Raw genomic sequence first — 19,209 nt, forward strand, 5'->3', positions numbered from 1 at the left:
TAATATTTCCTTTGTGTGTTTCTGTGGTTTAGTCTAGGGGGGCGGAGGGGTCCTTGGTCTCTCTCTGATGTTTCTAACTCCAGGAACCTACCCCACAAAGAGCCTACAGTACTGAGACCAAGGTGGAGGCACTGTGTGACACTGAATAGAAGGTAAAGAGTCCATTTGCAGATAGGATACACAAAGACTAGTACACACACCCTAGCCGAGGAAAGGAGGTGTTATAAATATTATTATATTAAAAAAAAAAGCAGTTTCTCTCCACAAGGAGCATGTCTACTTCGTACATATGTTGTTTCTTATTCAATTTGTAAAAAAAACTCCAAGAAAGAATATGATCCTTTGGTAATTAAGAGTACAATATAGTGGTGAGCAATGGAATTAGTGAGTCTTTATTTAATAGAAAATAATTTATAATTATAATTTATAATTTATTTAAAGCACTTTTTTTTATAGTGCAGCTATTTTTTTTTTACTACCTTTTTCTGTAGTGCCACACAGAAAAATACAGCTAGGATCTTACACCAGAGACGGATCACCCACAACAAATATGCCCCCTGACAGGTGTATCTGAGGCTGCTTCCACTTCTGATTGTGCCACAATTGCATCAGTACATTCTTACAGTATGTGAAGAAATACCTTGAGACAGCTGTGTAGACTGCTTATTTTATTTAAGCATGTATAGTATACAAAGATAAGTTAGTTGGTAGTTAGCCTAGGACATACATTTTTAAATAGGTCAGGTATACGTTAGTTAAGTTAGATTAGAGAATATTTTTTTATAAGGGTTAGGGGCAAGAGCTAAACTGGCAATCAGCTGGTTAATCTTCCACTAGATCAGAGTTCCGAACTGTTGGTAAGATATAGTTAAGCTATGTTTGTCAGTAATTTTAGTCAGTTAAAATCTGGGGTCTCATGCTGTATAGCTCTGATCTGCTGACGTCATAGTATAATTGTGTTGTACCATAATCCTGGTGTCAGTCGAGATATCATAATACCCATATACTCACACAGTGCTTGACAAAAACTTTGCCGCCACTTCCCTCTGTTGGAAGAGGAGCGCTATGCTCCATCTACCTGTTTGCAGCCGAATCCTCGGTGCTCTAGTGGAGGAAGAGTGGCAGAGGCAGAATGTCCAAAATGCGTTACTGCGCATGTGTGGACATCTGAAACTGGAAGTTCGGCTTTCGCACCAAAATCCCATAAGTGCCATTGAGGCTCTCTGCTAGCCATACCAATATCATAGGAGAGCCTGTGCCATTATAAGTACTGCATGGACGTGCAGTTACTGAGCATGCTATAACCTGCATCTGTATGCAAATAAGAGTGTTACAGTATACCAAATAACCTGCCTGCATATATACTGCATAAGACTGTATAATCCTGATTGCTGCTGTATCTACCAACTGTGAGTACCTGCATCAATTGTTTTACCAAGTTCAATAAACAGCAGCCTGTTTAAGTTAAAAGCGTTTGTGGCTTCACATCCACCTAACACCACTGACACCTTTCACAACACCAAAGGTATAACCAATGCCCTCCCCTGTTCCACCTCTCTAAGCGTAAAGAGTCAAAGGGGCAAGCATGCATATGCAATTTTTGTGTTCATACACAATAGTTCTAACTCTACATAAGCCCCATAGTGTTAAGTGTTTTACTGTCCCACAATGGTCTTTTAAATATCATGTATGCTGAACGTAACAAATGTAAGTGTACAAAGTTATATTAATACAGTTAACTAACACTGTAAATGTTATATTATACTTGCCTACTCTCCTGGAATGTCCAGGAGACTCCTGAAATTTTTGGAGACCTCCCTGACTTCTGGAGAAGTAGACAATGCTCCCTGACCTGTGTGGAGGACCTTGAGTGCTGGCTGTTCGTGCACATCATCGGTGGGCGCACAATGTGATAATGTGAGGGAACCAGTCATCCAGGGTTATATTGGGAAAGTTCTCTGGCTGTGCATATGGGTGATGACAAGCAAGGGATGACAAGGTAAGTAAGGGAAGATCTCTGTGCAAAATTGGGGAGGGATATCTGTGTAAAAGAGAATCCCTGTGCCAGAAGGTAGTTATTATAAACGGATGGGAAGCTGACAGGGAATTTTTCTGCAGGGGGCAGTTCAGGAGGAATTTATCTGAGCAAACAGGGAATCTCTTAGAAAAAGGAAGTAGATGCTGCAAATTAGGGGATATATGTACACAATGGGAGTGTCTGTGTCAAAGGGGGGGAGAGTATGAACTTAAGCTGGGTACACACTACACTGTTTTCGTCCAATAATCGGCTCAAACAGCCGACATACGATTGCTCGTTCAAACGTCGGGTCAGTGTGTGCAGTGACACGATGGTCGAAAGTCTGCCCAAATGGACGATTATCACCTCATTTGGTTGGTCGTACCGTTTAATATTTTCGTTCCAATCTTGTTTCCGCTGTGTAGTGTGTATAAACTTCTGACCGAACCACAACAGTGAGTACGAAACTACAGTCATTGCTCATGACAACATGGCTGTAAAAAGTCGCTAAAGGGACGTCCTCTCTTCCCTTTATCGTCCTAAACAAGGCTAGTGTGTATGCAGTCCATGGACCGAGCGATCGGACCATCGATCGCATGTAAAATCGTTCGGCATAAAAAGTTGGTCGAAATTTCTGTAGTGTGTACCCAGCTTTAGATGGCAGGAGTTGGTAATCATATAAATCATAATAGACACGCCCTTTTGTGGGGTAGGATAAACCCCTTGGCCAGGACTGGACACAGCCACTTTGGCAAAGGTGTCCTTTGCATAATCCCCATGAAACAATTTTTTAAAAGTTGGCAAGTATGTGTTATATGTTACATAATATACTTAACAATCAAAATGTGATCAGCTAGAGTACAGAATATTTTCCAAAATCACACAATACAAAAACATGTCACCTCCCAACCTCCCCTTCTGCAACTGTAAGCTGTATTACAGTGTGAATGCACAATGTCTTCTCTTTACTGTTTCTTCTAACATTTCTGTCATTTGCTTTCACACCCTGCTTGTAATTATGGATTTAAAAGTCTTACACATAGCAGTAGAAATAGCTCATTTGCATAGGACTAATCTGTATTCAGCTTTAATGTCCCTCGATAAAAATCATGTATAATGTCATGTATAAGTGCTCATTAACTTAGAGTTGCAAAGTTTTTTTCTTGACTAGGATATGGACAAACAAATTAGCCTATAACATTACTAGGGCCAGTAAGAGGGTGTGAACATTTGAAAAAAATAACAAATCTGAATAATTTTGTATCTGCCCCAATTAGAACAAACCACACCCACGTCATCATCTACAGCGGCCATACTTGTTGTGACCCCAGCATGTTTGTACTTGTACTTTGACTGTTGGGGTACGCCACAGTCTAAGTGGGCCTTGGTAACATGTATGTATGTATATATATATATATATATATATATATATATATATATATATACATACAGTGGTCAAAGTGGGGGTGTATGTGGTGGTATTATGTGTCAATTTATTGTACAGTTGATTGTCTTAAGATGATCCTCCTTGAGCCGGGATAAAGTTAGATATTTCCATGTGGATTCAAAGTGTTGTAGCAGAGAATCCGCATCGGTTAGAGTTGAGACATCCTTGTGCCACAGACCACATGTTTTAGCCCAGACCAGCGCTGCAGCGGCTTGAATAATATCTGCATATAAATATAGTATCCTATATGTACTAGTCTTCAGAAAAGTGATCTTAATGTCTAGGAGATATGCGGGCGGCTCCCACATTTTATAAGCTGGCATCACCAAGGAGATGTAATGATGTACTTTTAAAAATATAAAGAATTGAGCGTTGGGAATGTTAAATTTCTCACAGAGCTATTAAAAACTGTACATAGTGCCCCCAGGATCGAACACATCCTTTATAGGGAGAAAGATGACATTATCAAGACTCAGAATGAAATCTGGCCTTCACCAAATTGGAATAAATCTAGAATATCTGTAGTTCCTGTTGTGATTTGAATCCAGGCTTTACAGGTATCAATAAACCATAATGGGATTAGAGTTCTTGGGAGATGTAAAAGCACGGCCGGGGAGTAGGGTTGAAATAGTTCCTCCTCTAAGGCTTTATATGTAAAATGTTACTGGTTCAAAGCCCAGATATGAAAGCCAAATTTAGTGACGCTGAGTGGCAGCATCTGGATGGGGTAACACAATCTGCGAAGATTACACTTGGTATTGGATTGGCATTTTGTAATTTATTTTTTCTTAACATTTGAATACTTGATATAGTGTTCTCCTGATTGTTTGTTCTTCATATTTATGATTATTATTGTTATTATTATTGCTTTTTCTACGAGATAATTTGTACTCTTTTGGAGGTCATTTGCAGAGATCAAAGCGGATGTAGTGCAGTGCAATATTAAAGGGATTGGAATCTGATATCATGTAAGCAGCAGGAGATAGGCAGTATGGCAGGTTCTCTGTCCATTCACTCTTACGTTAACTTTAAGTTGTAAATGAGGCTAAATGGAGCAGTATTTTTAGGAGACTGTAAAACTTTAATTTAATGATAGAGTTAAAGAAAGTGAACAGTGGCAGTAGTCTGGCAACGGGCGCGCATACGCAGCTGGGCTGGCCGGAAGTGCCGTGTCTGGTTGCCTGGCAACCAGACACATGGGGAAACGAAGCAGGTGACCGCCCCGGAGAGACTTTGGGACGGCGCCTGACAGAGCCATTGTAATTCCCAGTAAAAAGCCAGTTCATCAGTGAGCTTCGAATCAGCCCCAATTCCCACAAAATTATAATCTAGTTAGGTAGATTTCATGTAAAGTTCAGATTACAAACACAACAAAACACGTGTGGGAGAATGTGGCCTCTAAGAGGCTGACTACTAGACACAAAGACAATGCATGGATGGCTATCCAGGGATGTCTGCCTCTATGGACATTCATGCACTCCCGGAACCTGTGCCGATATGTCCACTGCCCCTTCTGCATCACCAGAAGGGAAACAGCACAGTGTATTTTTTGGGACTACCCCACTGCACAGGCACTGCTGGATGCCTTGGAACATGAACATAAGGACAGTGTTCCCAGAATTTGCCTTTCATACCATTCGGTATTTTATGGATTATTTCCTGGGACCCACATCATTGGGGCAAACCAGGAGGCCTGGAGCCTAATGAACTGCTTTAAGGACGCTATTTGGCTTGCCAGGAATCGCCTCATCTTGAAAAGGGAGAAGATGACCATCCAGGACTGTCAAAGGCTGATCCACAGCCTACTAAGAAGCTATAACATCATTGACAGTCCTGAGTAAAAGGAAGATGATTAATTTTCTGTCTCCCTCTTCTCCTTCTCCCCCTATGTGTCTGTTTATTCAATATAACACTGTTCAGTTTGCCTGCAAATTCAAAAGACAAGCCTGCTTGTCTTTCTATTCATCAATGACTCTTAGCAATGGAGCACTCGTCTTTGGGTGTATATTAGACCCTACACTAATTAGTGCAAATTAAGAAAAAAAAGCCTGCCAGGACTTGTAGATTACTATTTCAGCAATGACAAAATTACCAACGCAGGTCTTCTATTTGGGTGTATAACTGTATATTAGACCCTACACTTTGTAGTGCAAATTCAGAAAAAAGGAGTGCAATGACTGGTATATTAGGATTGCAGCAATGACCAACGCAGCTGTTCTATAAGGGTGTGTATCAGACCCTACACTTTGTAGTGCAAATTCAGAAAAAAAGAGTGTAATGACTGGTATGTAAGGATTTCAGCAATGAGAAATTCAGCAATGGAGCTTTCTCTAACACTGCTACCACCCTCCTCTTTCTCTTCTATCACTTTGCCTGCCAAACTGCTCTATACTCTGTCCTACCCCTTCTCTGTCCCTCTCTCAAATGGCGGTAGATCGCGGTGGAGGGTGGTATTCAAGATCCGACGACATCACAATGACATTTTGCCTCGCTTTGGAATCTGAATAGGCGCAAGAGTACCGTGCCGACTCGGCTCGGTACTCGGAACTCCAAAGTTTGCGTGTGTTCGGTTTTCAAGAAACCGAGCCCGCCCATCTCTAATGTTAAGTGCAGTCAGAACTCTAATTAGTAAGCTACAAAGTAATGACACTGGTTCTCACTTTTCTATGTGTCATTTTAAAAATAGGGGTCGACAAGGAAGAACATTACAATGCCCCATTCTTCTGCTCAGTAGGGATCCCAGATTAATTCAGGCTTCCTTAAGAAAAGACCAAGGAGTAAATTTATCAACCTGCCGGTTTGAAAAAGTGGAGATGTTGCCTATAGCAGCCAATTAGATTCTAATTATCATTTATTAATTGGCTGCTATAGGCAACATCTCCACTTTTTCAAACCCGCAGGTTGATAAATTTACCCTGAAATCTAGAGAGTCACCACCACTACCACCACCACCGCCACAACATCATTATGACCAGCGGAAGCAGTAATATAACAATGCACAGGGGATGGATCTGACATGCTGCCACCTACTATGTAGATCAGAGGCACAATTTCTTCACAGCACATGGGAAGGAACCACACCAGAGATATAGAAAAGGGAAGTCCATTTTATAAGATGAATAATAAGTGGAATTGGCTTTAGGGTTGCCATGACGTTCTATACCCAATGTTAAAACACTTTTTTATGGTAAGACAACAAAAAATAAGGAGGATATTTATACCCATATCTGCATAATACTTACCAACATTCCCAATTTGAAAATCAGGAGAAAATAGGCTATACTTCTGACCTGCCTAAACCACATCCAGATGAATCCAAATTACACTTACATCTGTCCAAACCAGTGGTTGAAGTGGGTATGTATATGGTGGTAGGCCATACTGACACTTCTCCTACTGCCTTCATTGTAAAACTATCAAATTCCATTTACTTACATTCCCATTACATTTTTCGTGCCACCAGCTTTATAGTTCCACTTTGAACACTGGCCCAAACCATATATATTTTAGGTGAGACAACACCCTTTTCCAGGCAGGCCTTGCTCTCTTCAGGATTGCTTTAGAAAAATTGGGAGTTGTCGCAGGTTGGGTACGTTTTTTCGATTACCAAAAACCCGACAAGCAGGATCCCTGCCAAAAAAATCTGATTATTACAAAAGCGACTGCAATATAATACAGACTTACCTAAAAACCGAAGCTGCACATTTCCGATGTTAGCCGCATGCTGACAGGAACTAATTCCGAGTACACAGATTTCCGGCACTTCAGTTTGACGCAAGTTAACAGTGTGACATAGATAAATGTTAATTTAAAGCAGCAATGTCGGGACACCACAGGTTAAGTGTTTAATTAAACACTTACTAATACAGTTATCCCTTAGGACATTGCCGCTTTAAATTCACATTTATCACATTTATCTCACATTTATTTATCTATCTGAAATTGAAAATGCCTTTAATGGTCCTTAAGTGTATTTTGCTCCGAATAAATGGTAAGATTCCAATAGGGTATGTGGTGTGTATGACGATATTATGTGGAAATAAAACACCCAAACTTTATTCCACTAACATTTGGAGTTGTTCCTCTGTCCATAACCACAGTATCAGTCAATCAACAATCAATATATAGCAGCAGCCACACTCTCAGAAAATATAGTTTCCAGCTCATGGTAGCCCAAACCCAGCTCTCTATATTAAGGGGTACACCACTGCCCCCACATACTAGACACCCTTAGGGGTATGTTTACTAAGCTGCCGGTTTGAAAAAGTGGGGATGTTGCCTATAGCAACCAATCAGATTCTAGCTTTCATTTATTTAGTGCATTCTACAAAATGAAAGCTATAATCTGATTGGTTGCTATAGGCAACATCCCCACTTTTTCAAACCGGCAGCTTAGTAAATCTAGCCCTTAGGGTAGATTTATCAAACCTTCTAAAAAGGAAGCGCTGAGGTGTTGCCCACAGCAACCAATCAAATTCTAGCTATCATATTCTAGAATGTATTAGTTAGAATCTGATAGGTTGCTATGAGCTACACCTATCAAAAATCTACCCCTGAGTCTGCATGTATTACAAAATAAAAAAATGACCGGCATGTATGACTTCTGTTGTGCTGCAGTTTCCCCTAACTTAACTAACCTTTACCTTAGTAAAATGAATTCATAAAATGCAGAAAGGAAATTTGTAACCACTGCTTCCTGCTCCTAGAGGCCAAAATCTTTTAAGTACCAGAATTTTTTATAAATCTGTTGCTTCCTTCTCTGCAAACGCCACTGGTGGAGATGCTGAAAAAGAGAGGAGATTCTGAGCTTGTTCTTAGCTGTGCTTTGCCTACACCGCTCCAGTTATATATTCCATCACAAAAACAAAAGTTTCCAACAGAATGATGTCACACAAGCGCAAGAAGGCTGTTTATCAAGTACATTTAGACAGACAAGTCAGCCGATCGCTGGAGGTGTTTCCTGCCCATGTATTAAAAGAACAAATGGCCTAGTTTTTACTGAACCATCAAAAGAGATATATTAATTTAAGTTGACATGTCTGCTTTAATCAGTTTTGAATTAGCATTCCATTATAAATAATATTAAAAGGAAGTGAATGAAACACAGCCTGAAAGTTAGTTGCTTTCGAAACGTGAGTAAACTGACTCCCTAATTCCACAGTTGTGATAAATATTTCTGTTCCTGCAATCTACAGCTCAACAGGACGCTAGTAATCCACTATCTTTTTAAATTGAAAAGAGAAACAAACACATTACCGTCTTCAAACATTTTATTCTAGAAATGAGGAAAGAAAAGGAAAAAAAAAGTAAGCAGGGAAAAATGAATAACACATTGCTGTGCGGTTGTGATTTCGGCAGGAGAACCTTTTGTCTTTCTGCTTTGAAGTCTCTTGCTGTGTTTTGTAATATGCAGGAAAGATCTTAAGTCATGAAAATCAACGAGCTGCGCTTGCAAGACTCTCTTTCCCCCAGAAGCAAATTTATGCTCAGGGTAGCGAAATGGGTTGCAATTGAATTTTGCAAACAGGATCTTTGTTTTTTTTTTTAAGGTGATAGGGTATCTGCACAGGGGTAGGGGCATGAAATAATTAGCTCCTTTATTACCAGGAGGTCTCACTGTCATCTTAAGCATTGCAGCGTGATGACATTGTGGAGCTTTGGAGCTCAATAGTAGTTAATGATAATGGCAGAGAATTGGTGTATTGCCCCCCAGGCAGAGTGAGAGAACATCTTTATATATCACAGCAACTAATCTGCCCATATTTTACACAGCATTAACACATTTTAAGTACAAAGAGCATGCAAGAAGATTTATCATGTCATACATAATAATTAAAAATGTATTGACGTAAAACACTCACTACAGTGAAGGGGAGCAATGATTCATGGAAAATGGGAATTTTTACTGAGCTGAGCAAAATCGTGCCACAAGACTAATACTCTATGTAAATCTTCATCCATTAAAGGAGAACTAAAGTCAGAATTGTATTATTAATATTATTTTAATACACAATTGATATAAATTTATTTATACATTCCAGGAAAAAATATCTGTATACATGGATTTGATGGCATTGCTCATCATAGCTGAGGTATGATGTTATCTCTTCAGTGTTCAATAGTGTTCATTAGAAAAATGTGTATTACAAAGCATAGCCTCCCACTATTTTATTATAGATATTAGAAGTCACCTAGAGATTTGGCATCATATGGGGATGGAACTCTGATGCTTCTAATATCTTTATTTCCAGTAGCAGATAGCGTAAACCATATAATTATTAAAATGCTTAACAGTTGATAACATAATCATAACCCTTTGTCTTAACCTTACCCTCTAAGTAACATAATAAACAACACCACAATGACTTGTTGGCAAATTAAAACTTCTTTATTTGAATAACCGTTTGCTCTGATGGTGGCGGGAGAACACTGTACTCAGCTTTGTCTATCCATAAGTGCACCTTAGCATCTGTATGTTAATAGGACAACCGTACTAGGGATGAGCGCGCTCGGATTTCTGAAATCCGAGCCCACCCGAACGTTGCGGATCCGAGTCGGATCCGAGACAGATCCGGGTATTGGCGCCAAATTCAAAAGTGAAACTGAGGCTCTGACTCATAATCCCGTTGTCGGATCTCGCGATACTCGGATCCTATAAATTCCCCGCTAGTCGCCGCCATCTTCACTCGGGCATTGATCAGGGTAGAGGGAGGGTGTGTTAGGTGGTCCTCTGTGCTGTTTAGTTCTGTGCTGTTTAGTTCTGTGCTGTTTAGTTCTGTGCTGTTTAGTTCTGTGCTGTTTAGTTCTGTGCTGTTTAGTGCTGTGCTGTGCTGTGCTGTGCTGTGCTGTGTTCTGCAGTATCAGTCCAGTGGTGCTGTGTGCTGTGCTCTGTCCTTCTGAGGTCAGTGGTGCTGCTGGGTCCTGTGCTGTGTCCTGTTCAGTCCAGTGGTGCTGTGTCCTGTGCTCTGTGCTTCTAAGGGCATAGTTATTTCCCCAATATTCCCCTGTGTTTAAAAAAATAAAAAAAATTTTTTTTTATAAAATACCAAAAACTACTTTAATATTTTTTAATTACCACAAAATTTTCACAACCAATCCTGCAGTATAAGCCCATTGGTACTGCAATATTACCAAGTTCACACATTCAGCAGTAAAAGTCCAGTGGTACTGCAATATTACAAAGTTTACACATTCTGCAGTATCAGTCCAGTGGTGCTGTGTCCTGTGCTCTGTCCTGCTGAGTTCCGTAGTGCTGCTGGGTCCTGTGCCGTGTCCTGTTCAGTCCAGTGGTGCTGTGTCCTGTGCTCTGTGCTTCTAAGGGCATAGTTATTTCCCCATTATTCCCAAGTTTGTAAAAAATAAAAAAAAAGTAAAAAAAAATAAAAAATTAAAAAAAAAAAAAAATATATTATAATTATAACCAAATTTGCAAAACCAATCCAGCATTATAAGTCCATTGGTACTGCAATATTACCAAGTTCACACATTCAGCAGTAAAAGTCCAGTGGTACTGCAATATTACAAAGTTTACACATTCTGCAGTATCAGTCCAGTGGTGCTGTGTCCTGTGCTCTGTCCTGCTGAGTTCCGTAGTGCTGCTGGGTCCTGTGCCGTGTCCTGTTCAGTCCAGTGGTGCTGTGTCCTGTGCTCTGTGCTTCTAAGGGCATAGTTATTTCCCCATTATTCCCAAGTTTGTAAAAAATAAAAAAAAAGTAAAAAAAAATAAAAAATTAAAAAAAAAAAAAAATATATAATAATTATAACCAAATTTGCAAAACCAATCCAGCATTATAAGTCCATTGGTACTGCAATATTACCAAGTTCACACATTCTGCAGTATCTTGTGCTACATATAATGGAGAGCAAAAATTTGGAGGATAAAGTAGGGAAAGATCAAGACCCACTTCCTCCTAATGCTGAAGCTGCTGCCACTAGTCATGACATAGACGATGAAATGCCATCAACGTCGTCTGGCAAGCACGATGCCCAATCTCCTAGTACAGGGCATGTAAAATCCAAAAAGCCCAAGTTCTCAAAAAACAGCAAAAAAAGAAACTTAAAATCATCTGAGGAGAAACGTAAAGTTGGCAATATGCCAATTACGACAAGTAGTGGCAAGGAACGGCTTAGGCCCTGTCCCGTGTTCATGACTAGTGGTCCAACTTCACCCAAGGATCAAAGCCCTCCTCCCCCCCCCTACAAAAAATTTAAGAGAGTTATGCTGTCAGCAACAACAACAAAACAGCAAAGAACTCTGCCTTCTAAACAGATGACATCACAAATCCCCAAGGCGAGTCCAAGGGTGTTGTTGGTTGTGAACCCTGACCTTCCCATCACTGTACGGGAAGAGGTGACTCCATCCAGCATTTGCAGCACGCCCTCTGCATATGCTGGAAGGATCACCCACAGTCCAGTTACAGATTTGGCTAATGAAGGTGTGAATGTTGTGCACTGGGAGGAGGATATTGATGTAGCTGGCGCTGAGGAGGATGTTGATGATTATGATGCAGACAGATACCAAATTGCATTTCTCAATTTCTATTTATATTCTAGATTATATAACGGCTGAAAAGTTTTCTGTTTTACTCCTAGTGGAGAGGGGATCTGATGCAGACAGATACCAAACTGCCTTTGTCCATTTCTTTGTATATTTGAATTGCTAGTTCTACAGTCTATGCAGGCTGCTTTATTTATATTCAACTACAAGTGTAGGGCGGGGGGGGGGGCATAGATAGCCACCAAAGTAACGTGGTCCATTTAATTTCACTTTCTAGCTCCACAGTCTGTGCAGCCTGCTTTTTTTTATCTTCAAAGTATTTATATTTACAAGCCTTGCAATCTAAATTAACTAGAGGTAGTGACGTGGTAGAACTCCAAAAGGCAGTTTGGAAGCCCCTGTACAAACTGGCTCTATTTTTTAACTGAGTTGTCCCCCCTCCAGTGTGTACTCGGAAAGAGTTTTTAGTGCAGCGGGGAACCTGGTCAGTGAGCGGCGAAGGAGGTTGCTTCCTCACAACGTTGAAAAAATGATGTTTATAAAAATGAATAATCAATTCCTCAATGAAGTACAGCACTGCCCTCCAGATACTACAGAGGGACCTGTGGTTGTGGAGTCCAGCGGGGACGAATTGATAATGTGTGATGAGGAGGAAGTACACACTGTAGGGGGAGAGGAATCAGAGGTTGAGGATGAGGACGACATCTTGCCTCAGTAGAGCCTGTTTAGTCTGTACAGGGAGAGATGAATAGCTTTTTTGGTGTGGGGGCCCAAACAAACCAATCATTTCAGTCAAAGTTGTTTGGTAGGCCCTGTCGCTGAAATGATTGGTTTGTTAAAGTGTGCATGTCCTATTTCAACAGCAGACCTCTCAACTGCAGCTCATCCCTCCTCTGCGGGGATAATGTCTCCTGTGCTCTGACACGTCACTCTGTGTACTCTCAGCCTCAGGATCTGACACTACAGCTACCATGCCTCTTGTAGCAGCCCTCACTCCAGGGCCTCTTCCATGTGCAGTGTCCCCCTCTCTCTTGGGTTCACTATAGTGGCATGGAGTTCTCCCCCTCATCCAGGGCACACATTCCTTGCCCTGGCTCAGTCACCACGCTCAGACTTCCAGGCAATGCTGGGGGAGCCTGGGAGCTTCCACCCCAGGTCCCCAGCTACAACTCTCCTCTCCTGTGTCTTCTCTCTCTTTCTGACACTTTAAAGATCGTGCCTTTAAATGAAAAAGTCAGTCTTGATTGCACGACTATGTGCAAGTGCAACAGGGACATTTTTTTGGGTTTACAAAGTCAAACAGTAACACTACGACCCTGTCTGTCTGGGGTCTGTCAATGACGAATTGTCTGGAGCATGTTTTGAGGAGGTATTGTGGCCCCGGTATCAAATTGGGTACCGGGGCCACCCCACTATGCAGTCCAGATACTTGTTTGGTGGAATTCAGACCAGTTGAGGGTTTTATTATTATATTGTGTGGACCACTCTATCTATACCACACTACAACTCTATACCACTCTATTTCCTACTTTAATTCTATTTAATTCTATTTCCTACTTTAATTCTATTACTAATTAATTACCATAAAGAGGAACCAAAAAAACCAATTTTACCAAAAGTATAATATGACTTAGACTTACAAACACTACACTTGAAAGATCGTGCCTTTAAATGAAAAAGTCAGTCTTGATTGCACGACTATGTGCAAGTGCAACAGGGACATTTTTTTGGGTTTACAAAGTCAAACAATAACACTACGACCCTGTCTGTCTGGGGTCTGTCAATGACGAATTGTCTGGAGCATGTTTTGAGGAGGTATTGTGGCCCCGGTATCAAATTGGGTACCGGGGCCACCCCACTATGCAGTCCAGATACTTGTTTGGTGGAATTCCGACACGTGGAGGGTTTTTTAATTATATTGTGGCCTCGGTACCAAATTGTGTACCGGGGCCACCACACTACGCAGTCAAGATACTTGTTTGGTGGAATTCAGACCAGTTGAGGGTTTTATTATTATATTGTGTGGACCACTCTATCTATACCACACTACAACTCTATACCACTCTATTTCCTACTTTAATTCTATTTAATTCTATTTCCTACTTTAATTCTATTACTAATTAATTAACATAAAGAGGAACAAAAAAAACCAATTTTACCAAAAGTATAATATGACTTAGACTTACAAACACTACACTTGAAAGATCGTGCCTTTAAATGAAAAAGTCAGTCTTGATTGCACGACTATGTGCAACAGGGACAGTTTTTTTCTTTACAAAGTCAACTAATAACACTTGGACCCTGTCTGTCTTTAACATACTTAATGGGATCTCAATGACGAATTGTCTGTAGCATGTTTGGAGGAGGTATTGTGGCCCCGGTATCAAGTTGGGTACCGGGGCCACCCCACTACGCAGTCCAGATACTTGTTTGGTGGAATTCTGACACGTGGAGGGTGTATTTATTTTATTGTGGCCCCGGTATCAAGTTGGGTACCGGGGCCACCCCACTACGCAGTCCAGATACTTGTTTGGTGGAATTCTGACACGTGGAGGGTGTATTTATTTTATTGTGGCCCCGGTATCAAGTTGGGTACCGGGGCCACCCCACTACGCAGTCCAGATACTTGTTTGGTGGAATTCTGACACGTGGAGGGTGTATTTATTTTATTGTGGCCCCGGTATCAAGTTGGGTACCGGGGCCACCCCACTACGCAGTCCAGATACTTGTTTGGTGGAATTCTGACACGTGGAGGGTGTATTTATTTTATTGTGGCCCCGGTATCAAGTTGGGTACCGGGGCCACCCCACTACGCAGTCCAGATACTTGTTTGGTGGAATTCTGACACGTGGAGGGTGTATTTATTTTATTGTGGCCCCGGTACCAAATTGTGTACCGGGGCCACCACACTACGCAGTCAAGATAGATAGATGCGTATCATAGATAAAGTACATTCAGTGGTGTGGGGCAAATTGAAAAATATTCAAAATGCACTGACATTATCAAAAACAAGAGGTTGTCACACGCTAAAACTCCAACATGTATATGATGGAGAGGATGGAGGAGCAGCCGTATGTGTAGTGTAATGCAGACCTGTTGAAGGTTTTTTATATATTTTATTGTGGTGCCCAGTGCCCACTCCTCTACGCAGTCCAGGTACATTTATTGGTGCGAATCAAACAAGTTGATGGTTTTCTTATTATATATATTGTGGTGACCCACTCCTCTACGCAGTCCAGGTACATTTATTGGTGCGATTCATAAAAGTTCAGGGTTTTTAATATATTGTGGTGACCCACTCCTCTACGCAGTCCAGGTACATTTATTGGTGCGAATCAAACCAGTTGATGGTTTTCTTATTATATATATTGTGGTGACCCACTCCTCTACGCAGTCCAGGTACATTTATTGGTGCGATTCATAAAAGTTCAGGGTTTTTAATATATTGTGGTGACCCACTCCTCTACGCAGTCCAGGTACAATTATTGGTGCGAATCATAAAAGTTCAGGGTTTTTAATATATATTGTGGTGACCCACTCCTCTACGCAGTCCAGGTACATTTATTGGTGCGATTCATAAAAGTTCAGGGTTTTTAATATATTGTGGTGACCCACTCCTCTACGCAGTCCAGGTACATTTATTGGTGCGAATCAAACCAGTTGATGGTTTTCTTATTATATATATTGTGGTGACCCACTCCTCTACGCAGTCCAGGTACATTTATTGGTGCGATTCATAAAAGTTCAGGGTTTTTAATATATTGTGGTGACCCACTCCTCTACGCAGTCCAGGTACATTTATTGGTGCGAATCAAACCAGTTGATGGTTTTCTTATTATATATATTGTGGTGACCCACTCCTCTACGCAGTCCAGGTACATTTATTGGTGCGATTCATAAAAGTTCAGGGTTTTTAATATATTGTGGTGACCCACTCCTCTACGCAGTCCAGGTACAATTATTGGTGCGAATCATAAAAGTTCAGGGTTTTTAATATATATTGTGGTGACCCACTCCTCTACGCAGTCCAGAAAGATACCTTGTTGCAACGTTTTGGACTAATAACTATATTGTGAGGTGTTCAGATTCAGAATACACTGTAAATTAGTGGAAATGCTTGTTATTGAATGTTATTGAGGTTAATAATAGCCTAGGAGTGAAAATAAGCCCAAAAACTTGATTTTTAAACTTTTTATGTTTTTTTCAAAAAAAATCCGAATCCAATACCTTAAATCCGAACCGAGACCTTTCGTCAAGTGTTTTGCGAGACAAATCCGAACCTCAAAAATAACGAAAATCCGGATCCAAAACACAAAACACGAGACCTCAAAAGTCGCCGGTGCACATCCCTAAACCGTACCCAGGCATCATGGAACCCACACCTCTTTGGGCTAATCATAATGCATTGCAAGCCAGCCCAGATGAGCTGTGCTTGCACCAAATCTAAGCCGACTCTTCGGAGGGAACGGGTTTCAAACTCTTGCTACTATGAATGTGCACTTCACCCACCTTGCTTATCCTGTACAGTGCTCTCCTGCCCCTTAAAAGCTGCAACAGCCATAGCCGAAATCATGGATCACTCACCAAGGAGTCTGTAAATATACCATACCACGGTCTGTCCCACAGGTTGGTCCCAACTACCTCCGGGGCTTAACCAGCACGCGCACCATACCACGGCCTGTGCTCAAGGTCGGCCCAACCTACCTCCAGGGCTTAACCAGCACTTGTACCATACTACGGCACGTGCTCCAGGTCGGCCCAACCTACCTCTGGGATTTAACCAGCACCCGTACCATACCAAATGGCCCGCGCTCCATGTTGGCCCAATATACCTCCGGGGCTGCACCAGCCCTGATATTATACCACGGACTGCGCATCAGGTTGGCCCAACCTATTGCTGGGTATGAAGCAGCACACCATACTGCACCATGAACCCACGCACCCAATGGCTCATCTCACCTCATCGCCTGCACCAGTACTTGTGTTTTAGAGAAACCAGGACTACGCTCCAAAGACAAATAGAATTGGGAATAGCCCTTCTCACCCAGAGAAAAGATTGCGAACCTCAGATCCAGGAGTCGGGAATGGGAGGGAGAGTTGCTTGTCCTGGAGCCAGAGAGAGCTAGCCCACTCCTCCCACCTCTTTTAATCAGTCCCTCAGCTCCTGCCCCTTTATGACACTATGCCTGGTCATCATCCCACCTTCCTGTCTTGTTAACCTTCAATGATCCATACAGTTATGTACCCAAACCTCAGCTTTTATTTCCCTGGGGCTTAACCACCCCTCAGTTCTATAATCTTTCATTTAAAAAGCACCAACATATTTGAAGCACTGTACATTTGGGAGATAAAACACACAAAGTTTGAGAAATCTGGTCATCAAAAAATGTACAATCTAATAAATTAAGGACCACTAAACCCTAAAACTGAGATTTCGGATAGGAGCCACTAACATAAATTGTTGTTCAACAATATTGCTGCTGTTAAAAAGCAAGTGTAGTCTGATCTCCCCCCCCCCCCCCCCACCACACACACACACACTCATACTTACATTACATTGCAGACAACTGAATCTCCTTTAGTTATTTAATATATCTTATTCAGCTCAGCAATACACATCATCAAATATATTAATGTGGAGTATTTTTACTTGCTATTTATTAGAAACAAATTAATCAAAACAAATTTAGTTTAATGTTCAATTTTCAATTTTTGTTACTTGATTTTTACTATCCACATATTTTGCAAAAGAAAAAATGAAGCCTTCTGATTCATCTTCGGACGTAAGTCCCGTTAACTGCTGTATTTTGCATGATATTGCTCTGCGCATGTTCAAACTAACTTTATGCCAAGTGAACGTAACTACATGCAATTCAAGTTTGAACACAAATTACACTTATGACTGCTTAGTATTTGAAGGGTGGAACAGGGGAAGGAAGGGATATATGCATGAAAGAGCGTGTCAAGGTGGAGCGCACATAGCAGTGTCCGATTCAACCTCTTGCCATCTCTGAGGTACGTGGTTTATAGCTATATGACATGTATCAGCTACAGGGCAGGTGTAAGTGCCAAATGATAGTGATTACAATCACTTATGCATGCCAGATCATGTGATTGCAATTAAGAGCACTGTAAAAATGCATTTAATGAACAGTAGCCATTAATAACATCATGATGTATTATTTAATGTAAAAAAATATATATTTATTTTTAAAATGTATTTTTGTTAATGATTATTATTTTTTCCGTGCATTCTGATGGGATCTTCTATTGCAAATATTCATTGTGAATATCCTGCAATATGTTCTGTCTACAAGTAACGTATAAAGAAGGTTTTTTTCTATCGCACTGATTATGGGGAATGCCCTCATTAATATTCTGATCACAGATTGTTCTATTGAAATATGTGAGGGGTGCTACCAATAACTAGTAATAAGTACAAAGGGAAGGATAGAGAAGAAGTTAGTTGATTTGGTGCACTAGAATTCCCAAATTGAGTATAATCTAAATGGTTGATAGAACATCAGGGGCTAGATTTACTAAGCTGCGGGTTTGAAAAAGGGCGGATGTTGCCTATAGCAACCAATCAGATTCTAGCTTTCATTTATTTAGTACCTTCTACAAAATGATAGCTAGAATCTGATTGGTTGCTATAGGCAACATCCCCACTTTTTCAAACCCGCAGCTTAGTAAATCTAGCCCCAGGTATTTAAAATATAATATATACGTCTTATGGCACTTAAGGTAATATTCCCATTGTTAAGGCATAATTAGGTATTTTTAACAAAGAAAAACATTTCTTGAGCAATTTTGCAAATAAAATACTTATAGATATGATAGAGAATGATGACAGTTAATATAGTGGATTCTCGCTTGTAAAAATTTACTGTCATTATTTTTGACAAAATAGGGACATATGTCATCAGATCAGGAAATTATAGATGCCAATGAATGCCCGCTCTTGACAATATGTGATGAATGAGATTTGTTTATCAAAGTGGGATCGTTTCTTGTCCAATGGTACCACCTTAAAAGGCGGGATTATACAAATACTAAATTGCCATTGGTATTAAAGTACGCCGGTCACACATACCCACGCCTTCTGAAATGTGTAATGTTAGACAACAAGTGTACACCTAACAATACGAAACTCCAGTCTACACCAGATCGGTTAGTTATATAATTTTATCTGTAATAGTTAAGAACTAACCTGGGCAATCAGTATGGAACATTTAAAGATGCCAGCAA

General features: G+C 40.7%; 1 protein-coding gene across 1 annotated transcript in view; it reads left to right on the forward strand.

The window, feature by feature from the left end:
• Positions 1 to 16,893, forward strand: part of LOC142150713 (uncharacterized) — a 39,988-nt gene extending 23,095 nt beyond the window's left edge. The window contains exon 4 of the mRNA XM_075205910.1: positions 16,588 to 16,893. Coding sequence (XP_075062011.1) covers positions 16,588 to 16,893 — 306 coding nt within the window. The remainder of the gene's footprint in view (positions 1 to 16,587) is intronic.
• Positions 16,894 to 19,209: the final 2,316 nt, after the last annotated feature.

Source organism: Mixophyes fleayi, chromosome 4 (genome assembly GCF_038048845.1).
Source record: "Mixophyes fleayi isolate aMixFle1 chromosome 4, aMixFle1.hap1, whole genome shotgun sequence".
Classification (NCBI taxonomy): Eukaryota; Metazoa; Chordata; class Amphibia; order Anura; family Limnodynastidae; genus Mixophyes; species Mixophyes fleayi.